This window comes from Lampris incognitus, chromosome 1 (genome assembly GCF_029633865.1).
Source record: "Lampris incognitus isolate fLamInc1 chromosome 1, fLamInc1.hap2, whole genome shotgun sequence".
Lineage (NCBI taxonomy): Eukaryota > Metazoa > Chordata > Actinopteri > Lampriformes > Lampridae > Lampris > Lampris incognitus.
In genome coordinates, this window is record NC_079211.1 from 40,591,573 (window position 1) to 40,616,215 (window position 24,643).

Genomic DNA, 24,643 nt, shown 5'->3' on the forward strand with positions numbered 1-24,643 from the left:
TGATAGAAATCAGAAGCTGTGACTCATCATAAAGTATGCAGGTGAAGACTCTGCAGACCTTTAATCATGTCCCAATTTCACATAAAATACATATAAAAAAGTAGCGTGCTCTCTGGGTTCACAATGAATCACATCTGAACTTGCCGTCCGCTACGCTCGTTTTTGTTTCTGTTCCATTTCGACCCACGAACAGTACTGTTTAAAAAGCACTACATGCATCACGTGATAAAAACAAAGATAAAACAAATAAAACAAAAAAAACTAATGAACTATAAAACACTAGAGCAAGTAAATTGTAGAGGATCCACCAATACAGACTCCCAATCTGTATTCCTACTTTGAAAGTCCTCATTGTGAAATGGAGTCAACACTTCGAATGGCACCCATACACAAAGTAAAATTAAAAACACCAAAAAAAAAAAAAAAAAAAAAACAAGAACAAAAAAAAATGATAGAAAAATAAGATGTACTAATGAAATTCTTGATGCAAGAGCTGGTTGGTTTGTGTCAGAGGGCTTGTGTGTGATTGGAAGTATGCTTAGTGTATAGACTAAGTATACGAGCACACAATTATTCATATTTTCCGAGTGTGTGTGTGTGTGTGTGTGTGTTCAAGCTAGAGCTCAGAGCTGTAGAGCACAGAACTGCTGGTAGACTGCCAGGATATGGGGGTCGAGCTCAGCTGTGAACAGCAGGTTCTCCAGGGTTCCTATGTACTGCTGGATGGTCACGTGGTGCTGCGTGGAGAAAAGAGACATCACCGGCCAGTCAGTCTACCACACACAAGACTGATCTATTGATCAGTTCAATCCCATGAAATGTTCCATCTGTCCAATTCAATCATCAGCCAACTCATCCACTAAATTAACTAAGTCGTGCCATCCATTCATGTCTATACACCGCTCATTGTGTTGGAACACATGACGGAGTTTCACAGCGTGAAGATTATTCACAAACAAAAAGAAAAAAGCCAAATTATACAAAGTCAGTAGCTGTTGGATTGTGTGTGTGTGTGTGTGTTTCAAGAGGTATGGATGGAAAAATAGGTGTGTTGCGATGCCAAAGGTCAAAGTTTGAGGGGGAGGGAGAGAGATAGAGAACGGGGGGTGTGGGTTGTCTTATCGTGGAAAGAGCTACAAGCAGTTTTTTTTTTTTTAATTTCGGTGAGCAGGTATGTTTCAGTCAAAATGTCAAGCAAATCTTTGAAACGACCAAAACATTAAAACATAATACAGCGGCGTATCCATTGGATAGTTTGAAGTAAAATAATCTCCATATGTTTAGCCTCTAACATGACTAGGTCATCAAAACAATTCAAGAGGAAAAAAGATTAGGATTTATGAGAACTAGTTGCCACTGGCAAATTTATCTGGGGTGACAATGGGAGACATTTATGCCCTATGTCAGGAATTATTTTGAGAATTTATTTTCCATTGTACTGTAAATGAACCATTCAACCTTTCCTCACCCAGCAAGTATAAACACTTATAGGCACTTTCGTTTTTTTTTTTTTTGTAAAGTTTGGTCTTTCCATTCAAGTTTGTAATTCGCAACATACTAATCTGGATGAGCTGGATGGAAAACAAAGCTGGCGTTCATATCCAAGTTTGGTTTACCATGAGGAAGATCTGCTGCAGCCTCTCGATGCAGTTCTTGTACCAGGGCGTGCTGATGTCCACGCTGCCCGTCTCACAGCGAACCAGGTGCTCCGTCAGCATCATGATGAAACGCTGCAAAGGTACGAAGACAGACATTTAGCAGGTGTGTAACCAAACCCCTTTTAGACTTTTAGGCAATAACCCCTGTTAGGATGTGTTCAAACTATTCAATTATTTTTTCCTAGAACAAGCCCTGCCTTGACCACAGTTTGGGCTGACAGCATGAAAAGGCAAGTTGCACAATACAACTGTTTTCTTACAGGTTACATTTTCTTGCATTTGTTGAGTATGGCAAAAATCCATGAGGCTTTGGCGATGGAGGTAGTCCAACAATCAAGTTTCCAGTGCAACCTGACATCTAGCCTCCTCTTCCATGTGATTTGCTAAATCACAAGAATGTAGTAAATGATTTGCACTCCTCTGAAATCTTAACTTTTACTAACACTAGAAAATGCTCTGTTCCGTCAAGAAAGAAGTGCAGTAGTTTTCTCAAATGACGGCTCCAGAAGTATAAAAAGGGTGGTGACATTGGAAAAAGCTGAGAAATGTTTCCTTGAGTTGACCTTATTTTTGATTTAAAACAAAATAAAGTACGGTGGCGTAGTGGTTAGCGCAGTCACCTCACTGCAAGAAGGTCCTGGGTTCGAACCCTGGGGTAGTCCAACTGTGGGGGTCGTTCCAGGTCATCCTCTGTGTGGTGTTTGCATGTTCTCCCCGTGTCTGCATGGGTTTCCTCCGGGTGCTCCGATTTCCTCCCACGGTCCAAAGACATGTAGGTCAGGTGAATCGGCCGTACTAAATTGTTCCTAATGTGTCGGCCCTGTGATGGACTGACAGCCTGTCCAGGGTGTCTCCCCGCCTGCTGCCCAGTGACTACTGAGATAGGCTCCAGCATCCCGTGACCCCAGTTGGGATAAGCTGCTTGGATAATGGATGGATGGATGTTTCCTTGAGTGTTTTTTTTCAGACTCCCTTTAAAATGCAGGTGGGAAGTTAACATCACCCTTAAAGCAGTTTCACACCCTCAAGTGAAAGCTGCCCAGCATGACCAGTCTTCTACCAGCCAATCACTAGCTCAACCAAGCCATAGTAAATGACAGAAATGAAAGAATCCCCCCCACTTAAGTGAATAGGTCTTCTTTCCATGTTTATTCTTCCTGTTTTGTAAAGCATATGTTCATATAAACTCGATGTGTGTTTCTTTTAATTAAACTCAACTTCAATTGGTTTGGGGATTTGAACAAACGAACTTTACGGTCAATTGTTTAGTGTCAATAAGCAGCAATTACCTGGAAGATGACAAGGAAGAGGTTCTTCTGCTCACTCTGGGCCGACTCCACCTTCTCCTGTAACCGCTCGATCTGTTCCTCCAACTGACCCTCCTCATCCTCACTATTCTTCTCCATGTCTTCATCGTCCCCGCTGTCCTTCTGATGGAACACACACACAATCCCTTATTCATCCAAGTCTAATCTGAGTCCAGTTGTCCTATTGGTAATGCGTGGGGTTATATTGGAACCAAAATCTAGGAGGTTTTTAATTTTGATTTTATGATTATTTGACTTCCATTCTAATGGTAAGATACTGCTCTGTATTTTTTTCTGCTTTCTTGCACTCCTGACCACATATCTCTGCTTGTACGTTTCTACTGCTCTTCTTCCCATAACCATGCTGTCAACTGCTGAATGGATGGTTACTAGGTCAGTTGTGCTACATAATTACTGAGTGTAGTCTTTCTCAACTACCTGGAGTCCAGGCAGGGGACTACAATGGTGGAAGAGTGGCTCAGTCATTCAAAAATTCACCAGTCTCTAATGCCATATTGTTAGCCAACTAACAATTCAAAGAAGAAAAAGACCTCAGAATGACAGACCTGCCAAAGCAGCTGTTGGAGAAGCCCAACTTCCCAGCCACATATGACATTTGCCACTATTTTGGCCATTGTTATTTTCCCAAGTCAGTATGTGCTCATTTTAAGACATTCGAGCTAAGTGTCCAAAAACTTACTGAGTGTATTAACCATACAACCAAACAAAGAAAAGGTTACCCTCTTGTGCTGCTGTTTCTCCAGCTTGTCCTTGGCTTCCTCCAGCTCCTTCTGGATTTTCTGGACGTGTTTGTTCATCTTACGGATGGTGGAGTGCAGGATCTCCCAAACGTAGAGCCTAAAAATCAAACATAGGGGTAGGAAAAGCCTACTTCAATAGCATGTATATCGAGAAAAGAAGAAAAACAAAATCACCTTGTGTTTTTCTATCCTTGATACTCAAAGAAGTACAAAGAGATTTAATTTATAAATATATCCTATTATGATCATCGTTAAACATTGTAGATAAACTTCAGGAATCCGGAACAATTTATTGTCATCTCATTCATATACTTGCGTACACAAAAGAGATGAAATTTCATTTCTCCCAGCCCACAGCAGTGCAAAACAAAAGACAAAAACACAAACCCAACACCTACCAAAAACAACGCCATCAAAAACATGCAAAACCAGAGAGAACAAAACAAAAAAACACAAACAGTCAACAGCACAGTCCAGTCAGTAAATGTGCAACACAATTAAAAAAAAAATCACTGTCCAAGAGCACGAATGCCAGCTAAGGATGACTGTCAGAACTGCGGTCTGCATGGGCTAGCAGTTAGCTTAGCCCACCCCGCCTCTGCGTACTGTCAGACCGCCCTGTGTTTCCTCTTCAGGTACAGCTCTGGTCAGGGCCTTGGTCTTTGGGCCCACAAGACGCAGCAGACCAAGCTCCCTCAGCCGATCCAGCGCTAGCTCTCCCGGCCTTCGACACACCTCCCCCGCATTCCACACGATGACACAAACGCAGACAAAAACACTGTACAGTCGATGCTAGGTGAGGCCGCCGCCAGACCGCCCTCAATGTTATCGTTACTGCCGGTCTGCATGGGCTAGCAGTTAGCTTAGCCTGCCCCGCTCTCCCAGCCAATCCAACACCTATTTTCCCAGCCATCAAATGAATATCGAAGGTCACAGACACAAATCCTCGTAAAAGTTCTTCACACAATGACACAAAGTCAGATGCAGACATGGACAAAGACACTGCATAGTTGGTACTGGGTGAGGCCGTCGCAAACACGAGTTTGCACCGCCATCTTCCCACACTGGAATTCTGAATCGGTGATTTCTGACTCTAGTTCACCGTGGACTTGGTTACCCAATATTCACTAAGAACCCTGTTTTTTATCACCACTGATTTTTTTTTCTTTCATTTTAAACAGATGTCTCACATTGAGAACAAAAACCTAAAGAGGAAACATGATACAATAGCAGATACATCAAGCGGAACTTAAGTAAATCAGCACAATGTTCTACATATTTACATACACCTGCAAGAAAAACATTGTGAACCCTTTGGAAGTACCGGGATTTCAGCATTAATCACTCCTAAAATGTGGTCTGACCTTCATCGAAGTCACAATAATAGAAAAACACAATCTGCTTAAAGTAATGAACAAATAATTGTACGTGTTCTTTGGCAATGCTGAATACACCATTTAAACATTCACAGTCTAGGTTTAAGAAAGTATGTGAACCTCTGGGCTAATGACTTCTCCAAAAGCTAATTGGAGTTAGATGTTTCAATCACTGAGTTGAGCTTGGAGATGTTACTACTGTCTCGATGGCACTACTGTCTCGCCTTCCCCCCAGGCACGCAACCTTGGTGTGATCCTTGATCCCACCCTCTCCCTTGAGCCACATATCTGCCAAATGGTCAAATCCTCCTACCACCTACGCAACATTGCAAAAATAAGATCATCTCTCACACGCCCTGCTGCTGAGATACTGATCCATGCCTTCATCTCCTCCCGCCTTGATTACTGCAACTCACTCCTCTATGGCATCAGTACTAGCTCTATCAAGAAACTCCAATTGGTCCAGAACGCATCCGCCCGACTTTTAACTTTCACCAAATCCTGGCACCACATCACCCCAGTCCTAAAAGACCTCCACTGGCTACCCATCTCTCACCGGATCAATTACAAACTCCTGGTTCTTACTTATAAGGCCCTTCACAAACTGGCTCCCCCATACCTCACCGATCTCCTCTCCCCCTACCAACCCTCTCGGTCCCTCAGATCCACCTCAGCCTCCCTTCTCTTTACCCCCAGTTCCAACCTCCACGGCTTTGGTGACAGAGCCTTCTCCCAGGCTCTGGGACTCACTTCCCCAAATCATTAGAGACTCAGAATCCCTCCCACTCTTCTGAACCCATCTCAAGACACACCTTTTCTCCATTGCCTTCTCGTGCCCCGCCCCGTCCGCTCATACACCCCTGGTCTGGGGCAGGCTGGGGACTGAGCGCTTGACCTGCATCTGTGATTTATGATGTTTGTTTTTCTTTCCCTTTATATCTGTCCAAGTTGGAGAGTACTGCTGGCGTCGTCTGTGGCTGCCGCTTCTCCCTCTCGTAGCCCCCCTTCCCATCCACCCCTGTATGTCTGTGTTATGTTCATCTGTCGCCTTGTTTCACTCCATTTATTGTAAAGCGACTTTGAGTACTAGAAAAGCACTATATTTGATTTATTATTATTATTATTATTATTATTATGTGGGATGTAGAAGTGCCCTGCCCCAGAAAAAAGGTACACAAAGTCTGATTATTTACAGAGTCTGCTCTTCCCAAGAAAGATCTGTTCATGTGAACCTTGCCCTGATCAAAACACATTTCAGAGGACCTTAGAACAATTGCAGAGACGCATGAAGCCGGAAAAGGTAACAGAAGCATTTCTAAAGACCCGGGCATTCATCCACAATAAGACAAATTGTCTACAAATGGAGGAAACTCAGTACTGGTACTTCTCTCCCTAGGAGTGGTCATCCTGCAACAATTACACCAACAGCACAATGTGCAACGCTGAAAGAGGTGAAAACCAACCTAAGGATAATAGCAAAAGACTTGCAGAAATATCTAGAACTTGCTTAAGTCTCTGTTCATGTGTCCACTATAAGAAAAACACTGAGCAAGAATGGTGTTCATGGAAAAACACCACAGAGGAAACCGCTGCGCTCCAAAATAAAAATTGTTGCACGCCTCAAGTTTGCAAAAGGCCATCTGAATGTTTCACAGTGCTTCTGGGACAATGTTCTATGAAAAGATGAGACAAAAGTTGAACTTTTTGGCCAAAATGCACAACGCTGTTTGGAGAGAAAAAGGCACTGCACACCAACACCAAAACCTCACCCCAACTGTGAAGCATGGTGGAGGGAGCATCATAGTTTGGAGCTGCTTTGCTGCAACAATACAATGACCCAAAAGACAAGAGTGAATCAAGAACAAAATGGTTTAAAAAGTCCAGATCTTAATTGAGGTGGACAACTCAATTGAGATGCCATGGCATGACCTGAAGAGGGTCAAGAAATCCCAGAAACTGTTGAACTGAAAAGGTTCTGTAGGGAGGAACGGTCTAAAATTTGTCCTTACCATTATGCAATTCTGATCGGCAGCTACAGAAAACGTTTGGTGGAGGTTATTGCCACTAAAGGAGGTTCTACCAGTTATCAAGTATGAGGGTTCACATACTTTTTCCAGCTTGGACTGTGAATGATCAAACAATGTGTTCAATAAAGACATGAAAAGTTAAATTGTTTGTGTTATTTCTTTGGGCAGAATGTGTTTGTCTATTGTTATGACTTGGATGAAGATCAGACCACATTTTATGAGTAATTACAGGAGACATCCAGGTAATTCTTGCAACTGTATTTATACTGATCTATCACAAAATGCAAATGGTGAAAAAGGGAGACAGAGCGACATAGAGAAGGGTAATAGATGATAGATACCAAGACAGTACATTGTTCTCCATGTCACATGTCCCACCTGGTGAATTCATGAGCCATATCCTGAGAAAACAGCCAGTTGGCCACGGCAGCACAGTCAACAATCTGCGTCCGGATCATCTTGTCTACCAGTACTGAAATCATCTGCAACACAGTGAAGAGTTCATGTTAGTCCACTCTTAAGTGAAAGTCCATTTATTCGCAGACAGCTAGCCCATCAGCTGCGGCATGCCCCAGCATTTTCAGCAGAGAGCCATGCACTCACAGGGTCTGCATTTAAAGAAACTGTTAATATTTGAGCTACACAGCCTTGGTAAAGAGCAAAAAAGAAAGGATAGAATGAACAAGTGGATCGGGGGGGGGGGGGGGTCAGGTATGTGACAAAGATTTGGATTTGTACATTTCTGCATCATGTCTTTATGCATGCTCAATAATCCAGGTAAAGAAATCACAGAAAGTTGAGTCAGTTCATCTGGACACAAGGTTTATTTAGAGAAACCATCTAAGTGACCTCGTCAGTCTCAACTGACTGCAGGTATCCCCACCCCTTACAAACAACACAGCGGCAATGGCACATAATGGCAATGTGTACTCTTCACAGAGGATTGGGGAATAGTTGCAATCACAGCATTGTAAGAGGGTGACAGATGTACTCTTAGACCCCCCACCCCATTGGTTTGAACGGGGAGTCAAAGAAGCCATCTATGTGAAGAGGGAACGACCATCCCTGAACCGGGGGGGCTAACAGTGCACCTGTCACCATCTTACAATGCTGTGATTGTAACCATTCCCAAATCCTCTGTGAATAGTACACATTGCCATTGTAACTCTGGTTAATTGTCACAGCAATTTGCATATGAAACTGATCATTGGTTTCGGTCATTATGCCACTGTGTTGTTTATAAGGGTGGGGATACCAGCAGTCAGTTGAGACTGAAGAAGTCACTTAGATAAGTCATGAAATGTTTCTCTGAATAAACCTTGTGTCCAGATGAACTGATTCAACTTTCTGTGATTTCTGCATCAATTACCCTTCATCTTTCAGAATGACAGGAGAGAGATGGTAGAGATACAAACAAAGGATAAAAAAAAAAGGAAGGAGAGAGGGAGAAAGACAGACGTGGAAGCTAAGGTTGTAAGCCTGCTTTGAATCTCCAGCCCCCGGGGCACCCTGACTGGGAGGCATTTTATTTTACCTGCGGGTGGTTCCTCCAGACCTCATAGATCACCCTGAGGATGTGCAACTTCCCCTCATCGGTGTCTGTCAGATTCTTTAACACTTCATGGAACCTGGAGGAGGTGACACATGGAACATACAGCTGATTGAATAAGGTGTTTATTACTGCAAATAAGAAAAACAAATATTTCCATTTACATAGATAATATTTCCTGTTGTTTTACCAACTCTGCATACTAGCTCCTCCATACAGAGGTACTGCATTTCCTTTGCAACTGAAAATCTGACATTTTACTCCATAAAAACTTTGACATTATCTAGTACCTGCTCCAATTTCATACACATAGGAATCTGATTTCTTTAATAAAAGAGAACTTGTATACATATTTTTTGGAAAAATGGCAATGTCTAAGTGCCACAATGAGTAAGGCACCAACTCAAACTCCAGGTAGGGGATAACTTGCTTGGAAGACAGCTTTTGATGCTGATTGTGATTCCAACCAGTTCAGATTCTATTAGCAACTTTTTGTTAAATGCATCAGAATCAGCCAGGATTGGCCTTATCCGGGATGGTGACGACTCTGCCTGTAGATGGGAGGCTGAACAGCTGGCCCGGCCATAACCTGGAGCTGAATGCGCTCAAAACAGTGGAGATGACAGTGGACTCCAGGAGGAGCCCTCCAACACTGCCCCCCCTCACCATACTCAACAGCATGGTGTCTGCGGTGAAAACTCAGGACCTAAGGTGGGCATCCTACATAGACACAATCATCAAAAAGGTCCAGCAGAGGATGTACTTTCCTGCCTCAGGAACTGCTGATTCAGTTCTACTCTGCAATAATCCAGTCAGTCCTCTGCATATCCATCCCTGTCTGGTTTGGATCAGCCACCAAACAGGACAGGGATAGACTACAATGGACAGTTAGGTCTGCAGAGAAAATCATTGGTGCCAACCTGCCCTCCATTCAGGACTTGTACACCTCCAGACTCAGGAAATGGGCAGGCAACATCACTGCAGACCCATCACACCCTGGTCACAACCTGTTCCAATTCCTCCCCTCTGGTAGACACTACAGAGTATTGTACCCCAAAACTACCAGATATAAAAACAGTTTCTTTCCGCGGGCTGTCATTCAAATGAACACTGAAAGCTGTCAATAAATCTAACCACTTTGTTTATACTGTACTGTATTGTACGTTTATTGGTACACTCTGTCATGTCCATATACATCAGGCACATATGCAAGTAACCTGCTAACATCTATTTCAGCATCTCTGATATATTCTCTGCGCCACTGCACTTTATTGCCTCTTATTTCACCTGTATTAGTCAACGCTTGTGCATATATCTGAAGACTGTTGTGTTATAGTGTTGTTATTCTATGTTAAGTACACAGAGAGAGACATGAAACTGGAGTCAAACTCCATGTATGTGCAAACCTACATGGCCAATAAACACAATTCTGATATTCTCTTTTGGGATACAAATGTCCGTTATATCCCCCATATCGCTTATCTTCAACCTGAGAGAACCGTTTTTTGCCTCTTTTCCCTAGTTTTTACAACCCATCTATTTACAGAGGCAGTTAATATTTTCACTCTTCAGCTTAACAATGGGTCGGGAGAAAAGACAGGGAACAGAGGACAAGGAATGATAGAATAAATGGGATGCAAGGGGGGGAGGGATGGACAGACACATGACAAAGGAATTGAATTTTTAATTTTTGTCGATCTATTTCCCCCATTCAGAGTGATGAGAGACTGTCAGTGACAGTTTGAGAAAACCTATCAAAGCGGTTATGCCAAAACACTCAGGAAAAGACCTAATTCTGGCAATGTAACAATTTATAATTGCAATAGAAAGTACTTAGACCCTGCTACCTAATAAAATATATGAACAGCCAGTTGGGCAGCATAATAATTGTCACATCAATTAATATAACTGGGCACATGAACAGAGGTTACACGGTTTGAAGTCTGATAAACTGCATCAAAGCTGTGCACTAAGCTTGACCTCTGGGGTCAAGGCCAGTCATTTTCATGTTTAATGCATGCTGGCTCTCTGACCACTGTGCAAACTTCATACACAAACAGCATACCCTTTGTTTGTCCAGCCTCACTTTGCAGGCCACATTTTCCCAGAGGCACCCTAACACCATTGTTGTCAGATTTTTATTTTTAAAAAATCTACAACGGAAAATTCTTGGAAAAAAAAAAGACTTCTAGTTCTGATGCTTAAAAAATTGGTTTGAGAAATGGTGACTTTTTTGTGCCATAAAAGTATTTCAGTATGCAACAAAAGTAAATATATTTGGGATATCCGTACATGCCATCTGCTGTTGTGACATACAGTCAGTCACGGTAAAATGAGTCCTCGCTATAAGAATCCAACACTCTGAGCCTTTTCTTAATTTTGATATTGTTGAATGCTGTAGAATAATAAATACATACATACATACACATACATACATACATACATGCTACTGATACCAAACATGAGAACAGTTATGGCATGGTAATGGCAGGGTAGCTACCCATGGGGCCTGGGTTGGCAGGACACTCACTTGGCCAGGGCACTGAAGGAGTGGCTGAAGGATTTGGCTGCCAAATGAAGCAGAGTCTCCAGGAACACATCAATCTTCAGGGGGTTGAAACTCTCACCCTCATCTGGAGGAGCACACACAGACAGAGGCGGAAGAAACAAAAGGCAGAAAACAGGAATAGAAGGGGGGGGCAAGGAAATGTAAAGTGAGTGAGGAACAACTATACTTTAAGAGCACCTGCAGTCATCTTAAATTCATTTCCAAAGCATTCCTGGCAACCAAGAAGTCAATGTTTGACACACACCCCCACACACATACACACACACACTGTCAATAAATATTTTTAATCATTATTTCCGATTGCTGTCAACTCTTCAGTGAAAAGCCCAGTCTGTTAGTGTTGAACAGCCATGATTGGCTGACAAGTCTTACAAACCCCCTGCATTTAGGGTGAAACCCAATTTTATTAGACATGGCACACACAGCATGCAACCAATATGTCCCAGCCCATGTCTCCTCCCCACCACTCCCCGACTCACCCTGGCAGTAGCACAACAAACCACAGCCAAACGTCCACCCGACACTTAACTGTAACTAATACTGCCGTCACTACTACGTGAAAAATCAACTTCTGCACATACAATGCACAACATTGTAAAGTGGAGTCATTTGTACAGTGCTCAATGCGAATGTGAAATATCAAAAGATATGCATGTCCTGCCTATGCCCCTGACCAAGACAATAGGGAAGAAAAACAACTGGAGTTGGTCCCCGCATGCTACACTGCAGCTGCCCACTGCTCCTAGCATAGGATGGGTTAAATGCAGAAAATTAATTTCACTGTATGAACAATGACAAATAATAGAGCGTCTTCTTCTGTTAATTGGCAATCCACCACCGCTTAAAAATGAAAAGTCATGCTCTGGTCTTGGCGACTGGCCCCTGGTACTACACTCTCACAGGCTGAAGAGACAGACTGCTGACTCTCACAGCAACCTCACCTTATTCAGGTGAGGGAGACATTTTCCAGAACTCCAGTTTGGAATGCGTTATTGGTTGCATGTCTTGACATGAAGACATTAAGGAAAGAAACGACTTTTTGATCATAGATCTAAAATTATCGCAAAGTAGCAGTCATGGCTGGACTGGTAATCTGGCATAATAAATCTACCTCCTCATTTCTGCCTGAAAGCCTTGTGAACATGAAAAATGATAGGCAGAAAGTTGGGACCTATGGAAATCCTGGCTTGCAAAGAACTCTCCTGATTGGCTGATGAGGAGCGGATACAGAGAAAATTCTGTCTCCGTTTAGTGTCTAGGGCAGCCACAGAGACCGGATTTTTTTTCTTGTTACATCTACTTACTTGATAACTGTCGGGATGTAGAAAGAGCTTGGCAAAAAAAAAAAAGTCTTCTGAATTAAAATCGCTGATAGCCATTTTAATAATAAAGTGAAATGCCAATTAGTGTTATAATCCACTCACTTGAAAAGAGTGGAAAATGTGGCTCAAATGTTAAGAATTACGCTACTCTGTTTTTATTTTCTATTCTCCCATTTGCTCCTATAACAATTTAATTTCCCACAGGAGTAAGGGTTCATTAAAGTTAACATAAATAAATGCAGTGCAGTATTTCTTTTTTCAAAAAACAATTATAAGATTGATAAGAGGAAACAGCATAATGGCATCTTCATTCTCAATACTTCCCCTGTTCATATGTTAGAATTTAAATGGCATGCAATATTTCAGCTTTCCTGAAGCATAATGACAAAGATCAGTGGTAATAACAGCAACATCAGTGCTGTCCCAGCATCCATTTTCCTTTTTTACAGGTCAAGTGCAACATGGATAAGAAGATAAAAACAAAACAAAAACTAACCATCATCTTCCTCCTGGTTGGGATTCGGAACTTCCTTGAGAACGGTCAAGATCTCTTCATTGGACGCTCGATTCTTGATGGCGTTGCCAACTGAGATGGCTGTTGCGTAGCCTGGCAATGAAGCTGAGGGAAAGGGAAATGGTAAGGGTCTTCTTCCCAGTTTAAATGTCATAACCATGGCATATGTACTATGGTAGCAGCGATCAATGTCTGAGGGTCACAAGAACTGTACTTAAACATGTATTAAGTATTTAGTGATTTAAAGATTAACTCATTTTTAAATACAATAGCATAATATTCAAGCCAATATGTTCATAAAATGATTTTGTCTCAATTACTTTGGCTCATTATTAAGAAAGGTGCTTTCAATATGTGTTAATTATAATCATGGTAGGTCCTTTTGCTGCATCGCATTCACTCATGTTTACCGAAAAGGCAACCTTCTAAAGGGGAAATACCTCCAAGACAACTTCCTTCACAATATACAACTACAAGTGTAACTCTTGGCTTACATTATTGCAATTAAAAAAATCTTAGTGCACTCCCATAGAATACATTACAATGACTTTCTATGCTAATGAAACAGGAAGAGACAGATTGCACTGGGAGATGACAGCCAGATTACACAATTAGCGTGTTAAGCGTACAAGCGGTCTCCTCGCCATATTTGTAGTAGAAGAGAGGTTCAGCTGGGATGAGGGCTGAGAAGCTGGCCGGGACAATGTCCACTATCCGCTGGTGGTATGACAGCCTGGAAGGGAGAGGAGCAGACATGACTCAGCAAAAAGGAGGAAGAGATTTTCATCTCATGAGGACATACGAAAGCAGTGAATCAATCAATCAATTTGAAACTAGATAAAGAAAAATTCAGTTTTTTTGTGTGGATATTACCAAGAGCAAAGCATCCACACTATTTCTATACTTTCACATAAATTTCTATACTTCTCCAGGTCTAGAAATCAATAAGTAATAATTCCATACTCTTCTGCCTCCCCCTTTTTCTCCTCAGTTGTATCCATCCAATTACCCCACTCTTCCGAGCCATCCCGGTTGCTGCTCCACCCTCTTTGCCGATCCGGGGAAGGCTGCAGACTATCACATGCCTCCTCCAACACATGTGGAGTCACCAGCCGCTTCTTTTTCACCTGACAACGAGGAGTTTCACCAGGGGAACGCAGCATATGGGAGGATCACGCTATTATCCCCCCCCCCCGTTCCCCCTCCTCCCTGAACAGGCGCCCTGACTGACCAGAGGAGGCGCTAGTGCAGCAACCAGGACACATACCCACATCCAGCTTCCCACCCGCAAACACGGCCAATTGTTTCTGTAGGGAAGCCCGGCCAAGCCGGAGGTAACATGGGGATTTGAACCGGCAATCCCCGTGTTGGTAGGCAACAGAATAGACTGCTATGCTACCCGGACGCCCCCGATAATTCCATACTCTTTCAGATTTTCCAGACCTGTGCAAGCGACTGGTGGTAACCCCCCACCTGCATTTTCAGCTAAGTGACCATGAAACTTGCAGCTAAGGAACACTTTCAACAATTATGATGCAAAGCACTGTGTCGCCATACTTTGTTCCCTGTGTCACTCTATGGTATCATAGCTATTTCACTTTTTTTAAACCCCAATTAAAACAAAGCCTGCCTATATTACTTCAAAATGCTGCCTCTGATGAATGCCCCCCCAAAAGAGAGAAATTATATCATACTGCAATAATATTGAAATTCTTCTTTTGTTTACAGGAGAACTCCTTCCAATTGTATAATACCTCATGCTCTTCTCCAGGACCTCCTTAACAAACTTGGGCTTGGGTTTATCAGCTTCCACGGTTAAACAATCAGCCCTTTGAAGAATCAGAATCACTTTTAAAAGCCAGGTAAGTTTAAAATGTCTTGATACATGCTCAATAATCCATGTGCAGAAATCCCAGAAAAGTTGAATCAATTAATCTGGACACAAGGGTTAGTGGGAAAAGGTTTCATCACTCATCTAAGTGACTTTGTCAGTCTCAGCTGAGTGCAGGTATCCCCAACCTTATAAAGAGCACAGTTGCATAACAACCGAAATCAGCGATCTAACACTGGTTTCATGTGCAAATTGCCATGCATTAATTAGAACTGCAATGGCCATGTGTACTATTCACAGAGGATTGGGGAATAGCTGCAATCACAGCGTTGTAAGATGGCGACAGACGTACTCTTAGCCGCCCTCCTCAGGCTCAGGGATGGTCGTTCCCTCTTCACATAGATGGCCTCTTTGACTCCCCACTCAAATCAGTGTTCCTCCCTATCAAGGATGTGCACATCCTCATCCTTGTAACAGTGGCCACTGGCCTGTAGATGGGTGTAGACTGCAGAGTCCTGGCCTCACGAGGTAGCTCCTCTGTGCTGTGACATCCGCTTTGCCGGAGAGTAAACCTTGTGGCCAGGTGAACTGATTCAACTCTTCTTGGAACTAAGTTTACACATTCAAAGAATATGACTTGTTGGGTTCCCATGCTGTGACACTCAAAGTAAAACAAAGACTAAGTATAATGTGAAGAATAAAAACAAAAACAAAACATAATACCATGGTGGAAGCAATTTTCTCTACTGTGCATGTCTTCATGTAGACACTCAGACTACAGAATAGCGATACCACAGTAAGACACTGTTTTCATTTACGATGTACTCACCAGTCATCCCAGCTCCAACGAAACTGGAAGTTGCTCAAATGATGAGAAAACCAGTTGATTAGCCTAGAAATAACACCAAAGACAGGATCACAGCATTAGACAGGCAAATAGACAGGAGCTATCTTTATGATTATCATTCCATTTGCTATGATAACATTACCTATCTATGCAGATGGTGTTCATTGTTTCCAGCCTCATGTACAACATCTCTGTGGCTTGGGCCAACTGACAGACAGATGTTAAGGTGAACTCTCAATTTTCTATAAACTTTAAGCAACCTTTCTAACTCTTTATTAATCTTCTAGCATCCCACATCCTACATACACTCAGACACTATGAAATACATTGGCTCATTAACGTAAGAAACAAATGATGTGGCTGTAACTTGACATATAAAGAATGCAGACAGGGTAAAGAGATTCAGTTACTGTTAAACCACATTTAACAGACAGGTTGCATAACCTAAAAATAAAAAAAAGCCACTTTATTTTATCATTGTACAGGTTACAATGAATCTGTTTTCTGCAATTCCATTCCATTCCATTATCCAAGCCACTTATTCGAATTCGAGTCGCAGGACACTGGAGCCTATCCCAGCAGTCATTGGGATTGGGCGGCAGGCGGGGGGACACCTTGGACAGGCCGACAGTCCATCACAGGGCTGACACATTCACATCTAGGGACAATTTAGCAAGGCCAATTCCACTGATCTACATGTCTGTGGACTGCGGGAGGAAACCGGAGCACCGGTTTTCGGCATTTAACCCATCCTATGGTATAGGAGCAGTGGGCAGCTGCAGCGCCCAGGGACCAACTCCAGTTCTTCTTTCCATTGCCTTGGTCAGGGGCACAGATAGGAGTATTAACCCTAACACTTTTTGATGGTGGGAGGAAACTGGAGCACCCGGAGAAAACCCACGCAGACACAGGGAGAACATGCAAACTCCACACAAAGGACCTGGGGCGGCATAGGGTTCAAACTCAGGACCTTCTTGCTACAGGCAACAGTGCTAACCACTGGGCCACCGTGCCGCCATAAATGACTCTGAATTCAACACTCAAGATGATTGTTGTTGCTAAACGTGGTGGCTCCAGGACCTTAAAGCCACCTTCCCTCCTGAGGAATGTCTCCACATTACACACAATCCTCAAATCCCTCCACTGGCTCCCTGTTAAGTATAGAATAGACTTCTAGATACTGCTCATCACATATACACTATCTGTATCTTGTGCAGTACTTAGTGACTTTGTTCTATAAGGTGCTCTCACTTACATTCACAACTGCAGCTTTAACATTTGACATTCATCAACCACAGTTTTCTATGGATACTGGACAACTCCAATGCAACTTTTAGTAGCTTAGTGCCTTGCTCATTGGTACCAATACCTTACAATGAAAGCAAGTACCATCAATCATTTTAAAAACAGAGAAATTTCCAGCTGTAATATGATATCTGAGCTTGAACCGAGTTGGGGTAAGTGGGCATACTTAAATTTGACCCTATTTAAAACACATTATCCCAACCAGAGGTGATCTAGGATACAACTTGGGGCAGTGATCCTGGTTGTAGTTTGCAGAGTTCAATGAGCAACGTGGTGTACATGACGTCAATATGGGGCGGGCAGGGCAGCATGAAAAGTTCCCCAAAGATCACCTGGGGAGAGACGGGGAGAAATAATTTTTTTTTTCTGCACAAGAACAAGTCAAGTCTCTCATCTGTACAAAACTACAACTCTTACCTCCACAATGTGATAGTTGAGAGGGATCTTGTTTTTCCCTGGATAGCTGAGTAATTCAGCGGCACTAAAACAGGGTGAAAAAAAATCCATTAGCAGAATGTAACTGAAACCACTAGGTCTGGCCCCAAATATCTGAATATGGAGGTACTCATTCAGCAGGTTGGCAGGTTGGTATTCAGACATAATTTCAGCATTCAGATGCTTCAGGGGTCCCCCCCCCCCTTCTGCAAAGCCACATGAGGAGTTCATCTAATAATAATAATTTATTTGTATAGCACTTTTTGAAACAGGGTTACAAAGTGCTTCACAGAACAGGAAAAAGTTAAAAATGACACACACAAAAAAAAAATCATTTTGACTGATGTAGCCGTTTATCCTCCTCCTCTTTACAGACTAATGAGTTAAGAAAGTGAATAATGTATGCAGGCATCATGCCAAAATTTTATTCCCCACAAGTATTCTTTAGCACTTTCTTGCATTAAGAACCTCCACTGTTGTATTGCCTAAAATAGCTTCTTTTTCATTGAAATAAAAGTTTTCAGAAGGACTCAAATTATTTGGATATCATCTGTAATAGGTTCACTCGCATGATGACTTCATGATGTACAGACTATCATCCCTGTGCAACTTCTGGCGCAACACAGTGGCAACGCGTGCCTGCGGCATGTCTCAAATGTTTGTTTATAATTAATATTTTATGTGTTTTTGTTTGCCCTGATTCAAAAATCAACATCGGCCATAGATCTGTTCGTGCTCATGGATGTAGGCCACCTCTACTGACGGTGATTCTAGCAAACATCGCTTTCTTCCTAAGCAACTCACGGAGCTGCGGACTACTGTGAGGTACCTCTCCGAGTACCGTGGAAGTAGTTTGCTGTGGTTTACCCAAACACGGTTTAAGGAGACAATTGAAAACATCACACTTTGGGTCACAAGATTTAACAACCCCATAAGACTGGACCATGATTCATAGGTAACGGGCAAAAAACTGAATGGTGGTAGTAGGGGTTGTGTCTATATAAATGAGATGGAGCAGCAACTACATACTCAGAGAATATCTTTGTTCAGAGGATATTGAGCATTTATCAGTGCCATTTAGGCCATTCTACCTGCTCAGAGAGTTTGGACAAGTGTTGGTCACTGTTGTATATATTCAGCCCCGTGGCTAACACCAAGACTGTGGCCGGTGCAATATGTGACATGATGGCTAAGTTAGAAAACATTGCCCCCGATGCCCCTAGCTTTTACTCCGGGACTTTAATGGCCATTCCATAAAAAAAATAAAAAAAGTACTGCCTAACTTTTACCAATATGTTAATTGCCCCACAAGAGGACAGAAGACACTTGACTTGTGCTTTGGTAATATTAAGGATGCTTACAGGGGCTATCCAAAACCACCCCTTGGGGACTTGGATCACAATATGGTCCACCTGGTCCCTCACTATAAACAGAGGCTTAAATCCAGCAAGCCTGAGCTAAGAACTATTAAGAAGTGGAGTGAGAAGTCAATGGAGTGCCTTAAAGGCTGTTTTGACTGTACAACATCCATCCATCCATCCATCATCCAAACCGGATGATGGATGGATCCTACTCTCAGGGTTGCATGGATGCTGGAGCCTATCCCAGTAGTCACTGGGCGGCAGGCAGGCAGACACCCTGGACAGGCCGCCAGGCTATCACAGGGCCACCCACACACACACACACACACATTCATACCTAGGGACAATTTAGTACAGCCGATTCACCTGACCTACATGTCTTTGGACTGTGGGAGGAAACCGGAGCAAACCCATAAAGACACAGGGAGAACATGCAAACTCCACACAGAGGACGACACGGGACAGCCCCCAAGGTTGGACTACCCTGGGGCTCGAACCCAGGACCTTCTTGCTGCGAGGTGACTGTGCTAACCACTGCACCACCATGCCACCACTGTTGACACTTGCAGGGACTTGGAAGAACTCAATTCTGTGGTGACAAGACTATATACAATTTTGTGCGGCCTGTGTAATCCTGAGGTGGTTTGTAGAACCTTCAAAAAGATTGTTGCTGGTCTGTTGTCAGTGTTGTTGGTATTGTAGTTGTCCGTTTGTCTGACGATTGCTGTATGGCACACCATGAATTTTCAAAAGGACTAATAAACATCCATCCATCCATCCATCCATCAGGAAAGAATCTTGTTTCATTTCCAAGTCCATATATAACTGCAACATCTGTTGCAAAAAGGATACTCAGGACAGCCCTAGAAAATACATAAGGGAGTAAGTCTGTGCACATTGTCTCTCCCCCTTGTAATATTCCTGCTGAGTTCTCCTTTTGAAAAAGAAAAAAAGGAGAGGGGGGGAGACACACAGCATCAGGACAAAGATTGCTGTGTGAGAAGCCGCATGACAGGGTTCACCGTCGCCTCACCATGTTTTCCTCTCCTTCCAGTGAGACTTCATGATGCAGTGCAGGTTCTCCTCTATGACAAACCTCTCCACAGAGTGGCTACCAGGCATAACGGGGCCCTGAGGGCAAAAGCAAAGCAAGCCTGTAGGCAGTGTATGGCGAACTTGTGGAAATAATTCCAGAATGTAATTACTATATTCCAACTACATCGTTTTGGAAAGCGTTTGTGCTGAATGTAAAAATGCATTTTCTCTTTGTGTGAGCCAGTCAAAAGGTTAGCAGTACCCTATGTTGGCTGTCTGTCAACACAATAAATAAAGAACAAGTCCCGTGCTGTAATGCTAACAAAATCAAAGGCTACCTGTATCTTTACCCGTTCGGTACCGTAAAGAAATCCAAATCAGATGGCTTAGTCCTGAGCAAGGACAACCCATTAACTTGTTTAAAGAGTGAAAATTTGAAGGATTTTTCATCCTTTTACAAAACCAAATACAGTCACATAGAAACAGACTGATTTCCAGGACAATGCATACATAACATACCTCAGGGGCATCAGTGTAGTCAAACATGCGAAAGACAACTCGGGGCATGGGGTACTGGGCGTCGGGCATGTGCCCTGGTGGGGTAAACGGGGGCAAGTTGTGCTGCAGGGCCTCACACAGTACACTGTCAAAAGCAATGTAAGGCCGCAGGATGTGGCGCTCCTGCCAGCGGTCTTTCTTTAACTTCTGGATCTGAGCCCAAAGGCAGTCCAGGTACTAAGAAGAAGACATGAGAATATGGCAACTTTTTAAAAGCTTTCCCTAAGAGGCATTCCTACCACAGCAATAATAAGTAAAACACAGCTTGGGTTAACTGTTATCAAAAGGCAAGTCATTTTATGTAAACAGACATCAATCAATGGGGACCCTGGCGACATTGTTTTCTTGTTTGTCAAGCTTGGAGGTTGTCTGCATCATAACTTAAGAGCAACCTTATTACCCATCGATGACCATTAATACACATAGCTTTTACACTACAGTTATGAGCGGACTGTGATCAATTTACAACTGATCTGATTAGAAATGTTGCATGAGTATGTTTGCCATCAGTGTGCATAAACAAATTCATTTTAACACTATAACCATTGCTGCATGTAAGGGAAACAAAAGAAAAAAAAGAAAAGAAAAGAGATCATCAGGGTAATAGCTTTGATTTCTGAATATTGCTCACACCATTTTTCATGGGAATTAAAAACAGATCTAATATGCGCCAGCAGCTCAGAGTAGAGTGAAGACTACAATCTTCCTCTCACCTCCTCTTGTGGGTGAGGCTTATCTGCTGTCCACACCTGCAACATGGGGACATGTGTCTTCGATCGCCTCCTGGGAAACAACAAAACAACATTTGGAGCAGATTTACAGTAAGAAGGTTTATGATTGGTCGATTTTTCTGTCTTATAAGGTAAACCTGTGGAGGGAATTATTTTTCAAGTCAATCATTTCAAATGGATGGAAAAAAATATCAACCCAGAAAAGTAAAAATATAAAACTATCAGAACAGGCTAATGTGACAGAACTACTTGGTAGAACCAGTAATCAAAAATACAATGAAAGAAAATCAAAGCTAGGGAGACAGAAAAAGAATAAAGATACACTTTGAGAATGAAAGAATAAAAGAATTCAAGAGTAGGAAATTAAAGAGAAAAAAAAAGGGGAGATGACTGACTTGAGGTAGCCTTCAATCTGACTGAGGAGGCGGTCCATCTCGACATCTTTCTTCTCATAAAGCTCCTTGCCCACCCAGGGCAGACAGGACAGAACCACATAGACAAACCAGTCCGACCGAACCTATGTATGCAGAATTCAAATAAAACTAAATATGACAAACTGGGCTTACCTCTTTGCAACTGGTAAAATAAGAATACAACAAAAACTTAACATCTGGCCTTATTGAGCTGCCCAAAATAACAAACCCAATTACAAAAAGGTTGTCAAACAGCAACATCTAGTGGAATTGTTCCTTCAATGGACACATGGATGAAAGACTCAGAATCACCTGCCAAAAAGAAACTACTTTAAACATCACTTTGGGAGATATTTGCCACAAAATACATAAAACGCTTTTTTGGCTGTTTCATCAGAATAAACTACGGGAGTATATTCCACCACCATTCAGATCATTGTAAGATTCCCTAGTACATACGTTTTTGCGCTGAACTATAAACTTCTAAATATGTGAATAACACATCTGTAGATCTGTGGATTACACTAAAATTATACCATGACCACTAATAACATGACCTGCATTTACATTCTTTCTCCTTTGCAACAGATACATTAGATCAAGTGTATCTTAGCAAAGTAATGACATCACTCTAACATAACCATTGAGCAACCTGAGGTACGTCCTCCTCCTGAGTGACGCTGATGAAATTCTCAAACATAGCCACCATGGAAGGAGCAGCAATCACATGACAGTTGACCAAGTCAGACAGAAACCGCACCTGAAATAAATAACAATGAAAAAAATTTAAAAAAAATGTTCTGATGTATTGAGGCTTCTAAATGTTTAAGATAGTTACGTTTTTATGCCATGTTACAATAAAAGTCCAAATCATCTGTGCTTTTTACACAATCATTGTCTTACCAAGTAAACAGCTTCATCATACAAGTTGTTTTTTAAGGTTTCCTTGAGTTGTCTGATCATGGCCTCCACGAACTCGCCACCAAAATTGTAGTTCCGGGCATTGAGGAGGCCAACTAAAGTTGTATACACAGTTAACTTCTCAGGTAAGAGTCGGGCACTGCCAATAAAAATAAACAAGAGGTAAATTCAGGTAGGATTAAACCAAGCAACTTTAAGGACACCATCAAAGAGTGCAAAACAGTAAAAGGACATTACGGTGCTGCGGAGATATGAAGTTTACTTACACAGCACATAAAATTCGTAGGATTTTATTTTTGTAATTTGGAAGATCTGCTTCAAGGACACCTGCAAGGCCTTCCAAGTTGCTCTCTAAAGATGATTTACTCTGTGGGGCACATGGAAACAGATAAGTTACAAGGACGCACAGAAATTAGCAAAAGTGAAATCAGCTGGTGGACATTTTTTTCAAAAGTGACTTATGGCTTTCACAGTTGCTTCACATTTAAATCATAGGTGGCTCAAGTGGGTTTGTTACAATAGTTTTAGGACTTTAAATTCATATCCATTTGTAAAATAACATTTTTACCAGAACGTTTTTGGTAATCAATAATAGCTTATCCATCCATCCATCCATTATCCAAACCACTTATCCTGCTCTCGAGGTCGTGGGGATGCTGGAGCCTATCCCAACAGTCATTGGGCTTATATTATTCTATAAGAGTAAATTACTTGTGTGAACATTTTGAACCGACATCTAGTTTGCTGATACAACATGCTCAACAGATTTTCAATATAGAAATGTCCATAAATTTGTGGGGGGGGAAAAAAACAAAACAAAAAAACCTGACACTCCATTGTAACAATTCAACAAGTTGTCATTGTTTAACACTTGACAACTTTTAACAGACAAAACACCAAACCTCCACTGACAGAAATCGATTTTCATGAACTATCGCTTTTCAATGCCCAGTCCACTTATGACCTTTGAGTAGTGCAGCAAACATTTGATTTATTTCTTCATTGCGGAATGGGTAAAGCAAGGCACTAACCCTTTTAATGATTAAAGACTCAATTCCCCCGGTTCCATTCACACTGAGAATAGATGAACTTAGTTTACTGCAACACTCTCTGTATAAAAGCGCCCACAAAACTTAGAAGGCCACCTGCCATGGCTCCATTACCTTCTCTCCAACGCGACATATCAACGACTCCAGCCGGTCTTCAATCTCAATGGGCTCAGATGTTCTCCTCCTTTTGTGGGACTGGCCTCCTAAAAAATAACGACACGGGATTCCGAAAATCAAGCGGATTCGAGCCAATAAAAATGTCACTTTATCCAGAGCACTTGCTCATATCGTATGAAACACAACACTGCGGTTAAACGCTAACCAAACACTGCCACTTCAGTTTACCAGGGGCTAATGCTTAACGTTTCATTCTTAAATACGAGCCAAATTGTGTTGTTAAGTAGTATTGAAAAACGTTGTTTTAAAACTACTCGAACCGGGGCAAGTTTGTATGCTCCAGAAAAGTTGGTTGGCTGGTTGGTCGCCGCCCCCATAATAACCAACCGCACTGCTCTGCCAACACATTAGCCAGAGGGCAGCGTACGAGTTTAACTAAGCTAGGTTAGCTGTACTGTTACTGACTACCCATATAGACCTGGGGGGAGATCGCCTCCTTGAATAAAGCAGGAAATGCTATAGTCATGTGTTGTTTAGAGTAATGTTTGAAAGGCGAGCACACGACTTGTCACACTAATCACTGCGGTTTGATTAATTAACGTCAAATAGCACGCGACGATGCGCCAAGCCGAAGCGTAACGCCGACACACGCTAGGCTAAAGTTTATTAGCCTGGCGCCGGAACGATAGGTCAGGAATAACGCTAGATTTACCGTCGTTCTCATCGCTGTGTCGTCTCCTGGACATTTTGCTATAAGCTTCCTGCTAACAGACGTTGAGAGCCTCCAGTATATAGGGGAATATTGAACGGTGAACTCCTAAAGCTCCGAGGGGGTTCCAGTGGTCAATGCAGAAAATAATAAACGATTTGATTCAGTGAGAGCTGTATCCGGCTCAAACCGGGGTTAACCGGAAATGTCCCAGTGTGCATCACATTTGTCTTCCGACGTCCTCCTTC

At 42.3% G+C, this 24,643-nt stretch overlaps 1 protein-coding gene across 1 annotated transcript; it reads right to left on the reverse strand.

Annotated features, from left to right (window-relative positions):
• LOC130118654 (nuclear cap-binding protein subunit 1) lies at positions 1–24,547 on the reverse strand. Its single transcript, XM_056287099.1, has 23 exons — positions 24,399–24,547; positions 23,684–23,772; positions 22,787–22,887; positions 22,503–22,659; positions 22,252–22,359; positions 21,582–21,703; positions 21,169–21,238; positions 20,417–20,632; positions 19,896–19,993; positions 17,484–17,547; positions 17,288–17,398; positions 15,904–15,968; positions 15,744–15,806; positions 14,838–14,912; positions 13,713–13,816; positions 13,066–13,188; positions 11,209–11,311; positions 8,664–8,757; positions 7,508–7,611; positions 3,706–3,823; positions 2,948–3,088; positions 1,617–1,730; positions 1–737 (listed from the first exon to the last, which is right to left on the reverse strand). Exons 1-23 carry the CDS (start codon positions 24,430–24,432, stop codon positions 624–626), a joined length of 2,388 nt encoding a protein of 795 aa, XP_056143074.1. The 5' UTR covers positions 24,433–24,547; the 3' UTR covers positions 1–623.
• Between the last annotated feature and the right edge of the window lie 96 nt (positions 24,548–24,643).

Coding starts and splice junctions, on each gene's coding strand:
- LOC130118654 (XM_056287099.1), bottom strand. CDS start 24,432: ATGTCCAGGAGACGACACAGCGATGAGAACGACG. Junction 15,969..17,287: donor CAGGATCACTGCCCCAAGTT/GTATCCTAGATC, acceptor TCTGTCTGTCAG/TTGGCCCAAGCCACAGAGAT. Junction 8,758..11,208: donor TCCTTCAGTGCCCTGGCCAA/GTGAGTGTCCTG, acceptor CACCTCCTCCAG/GTTCCATGAAGTGTTAAAGA.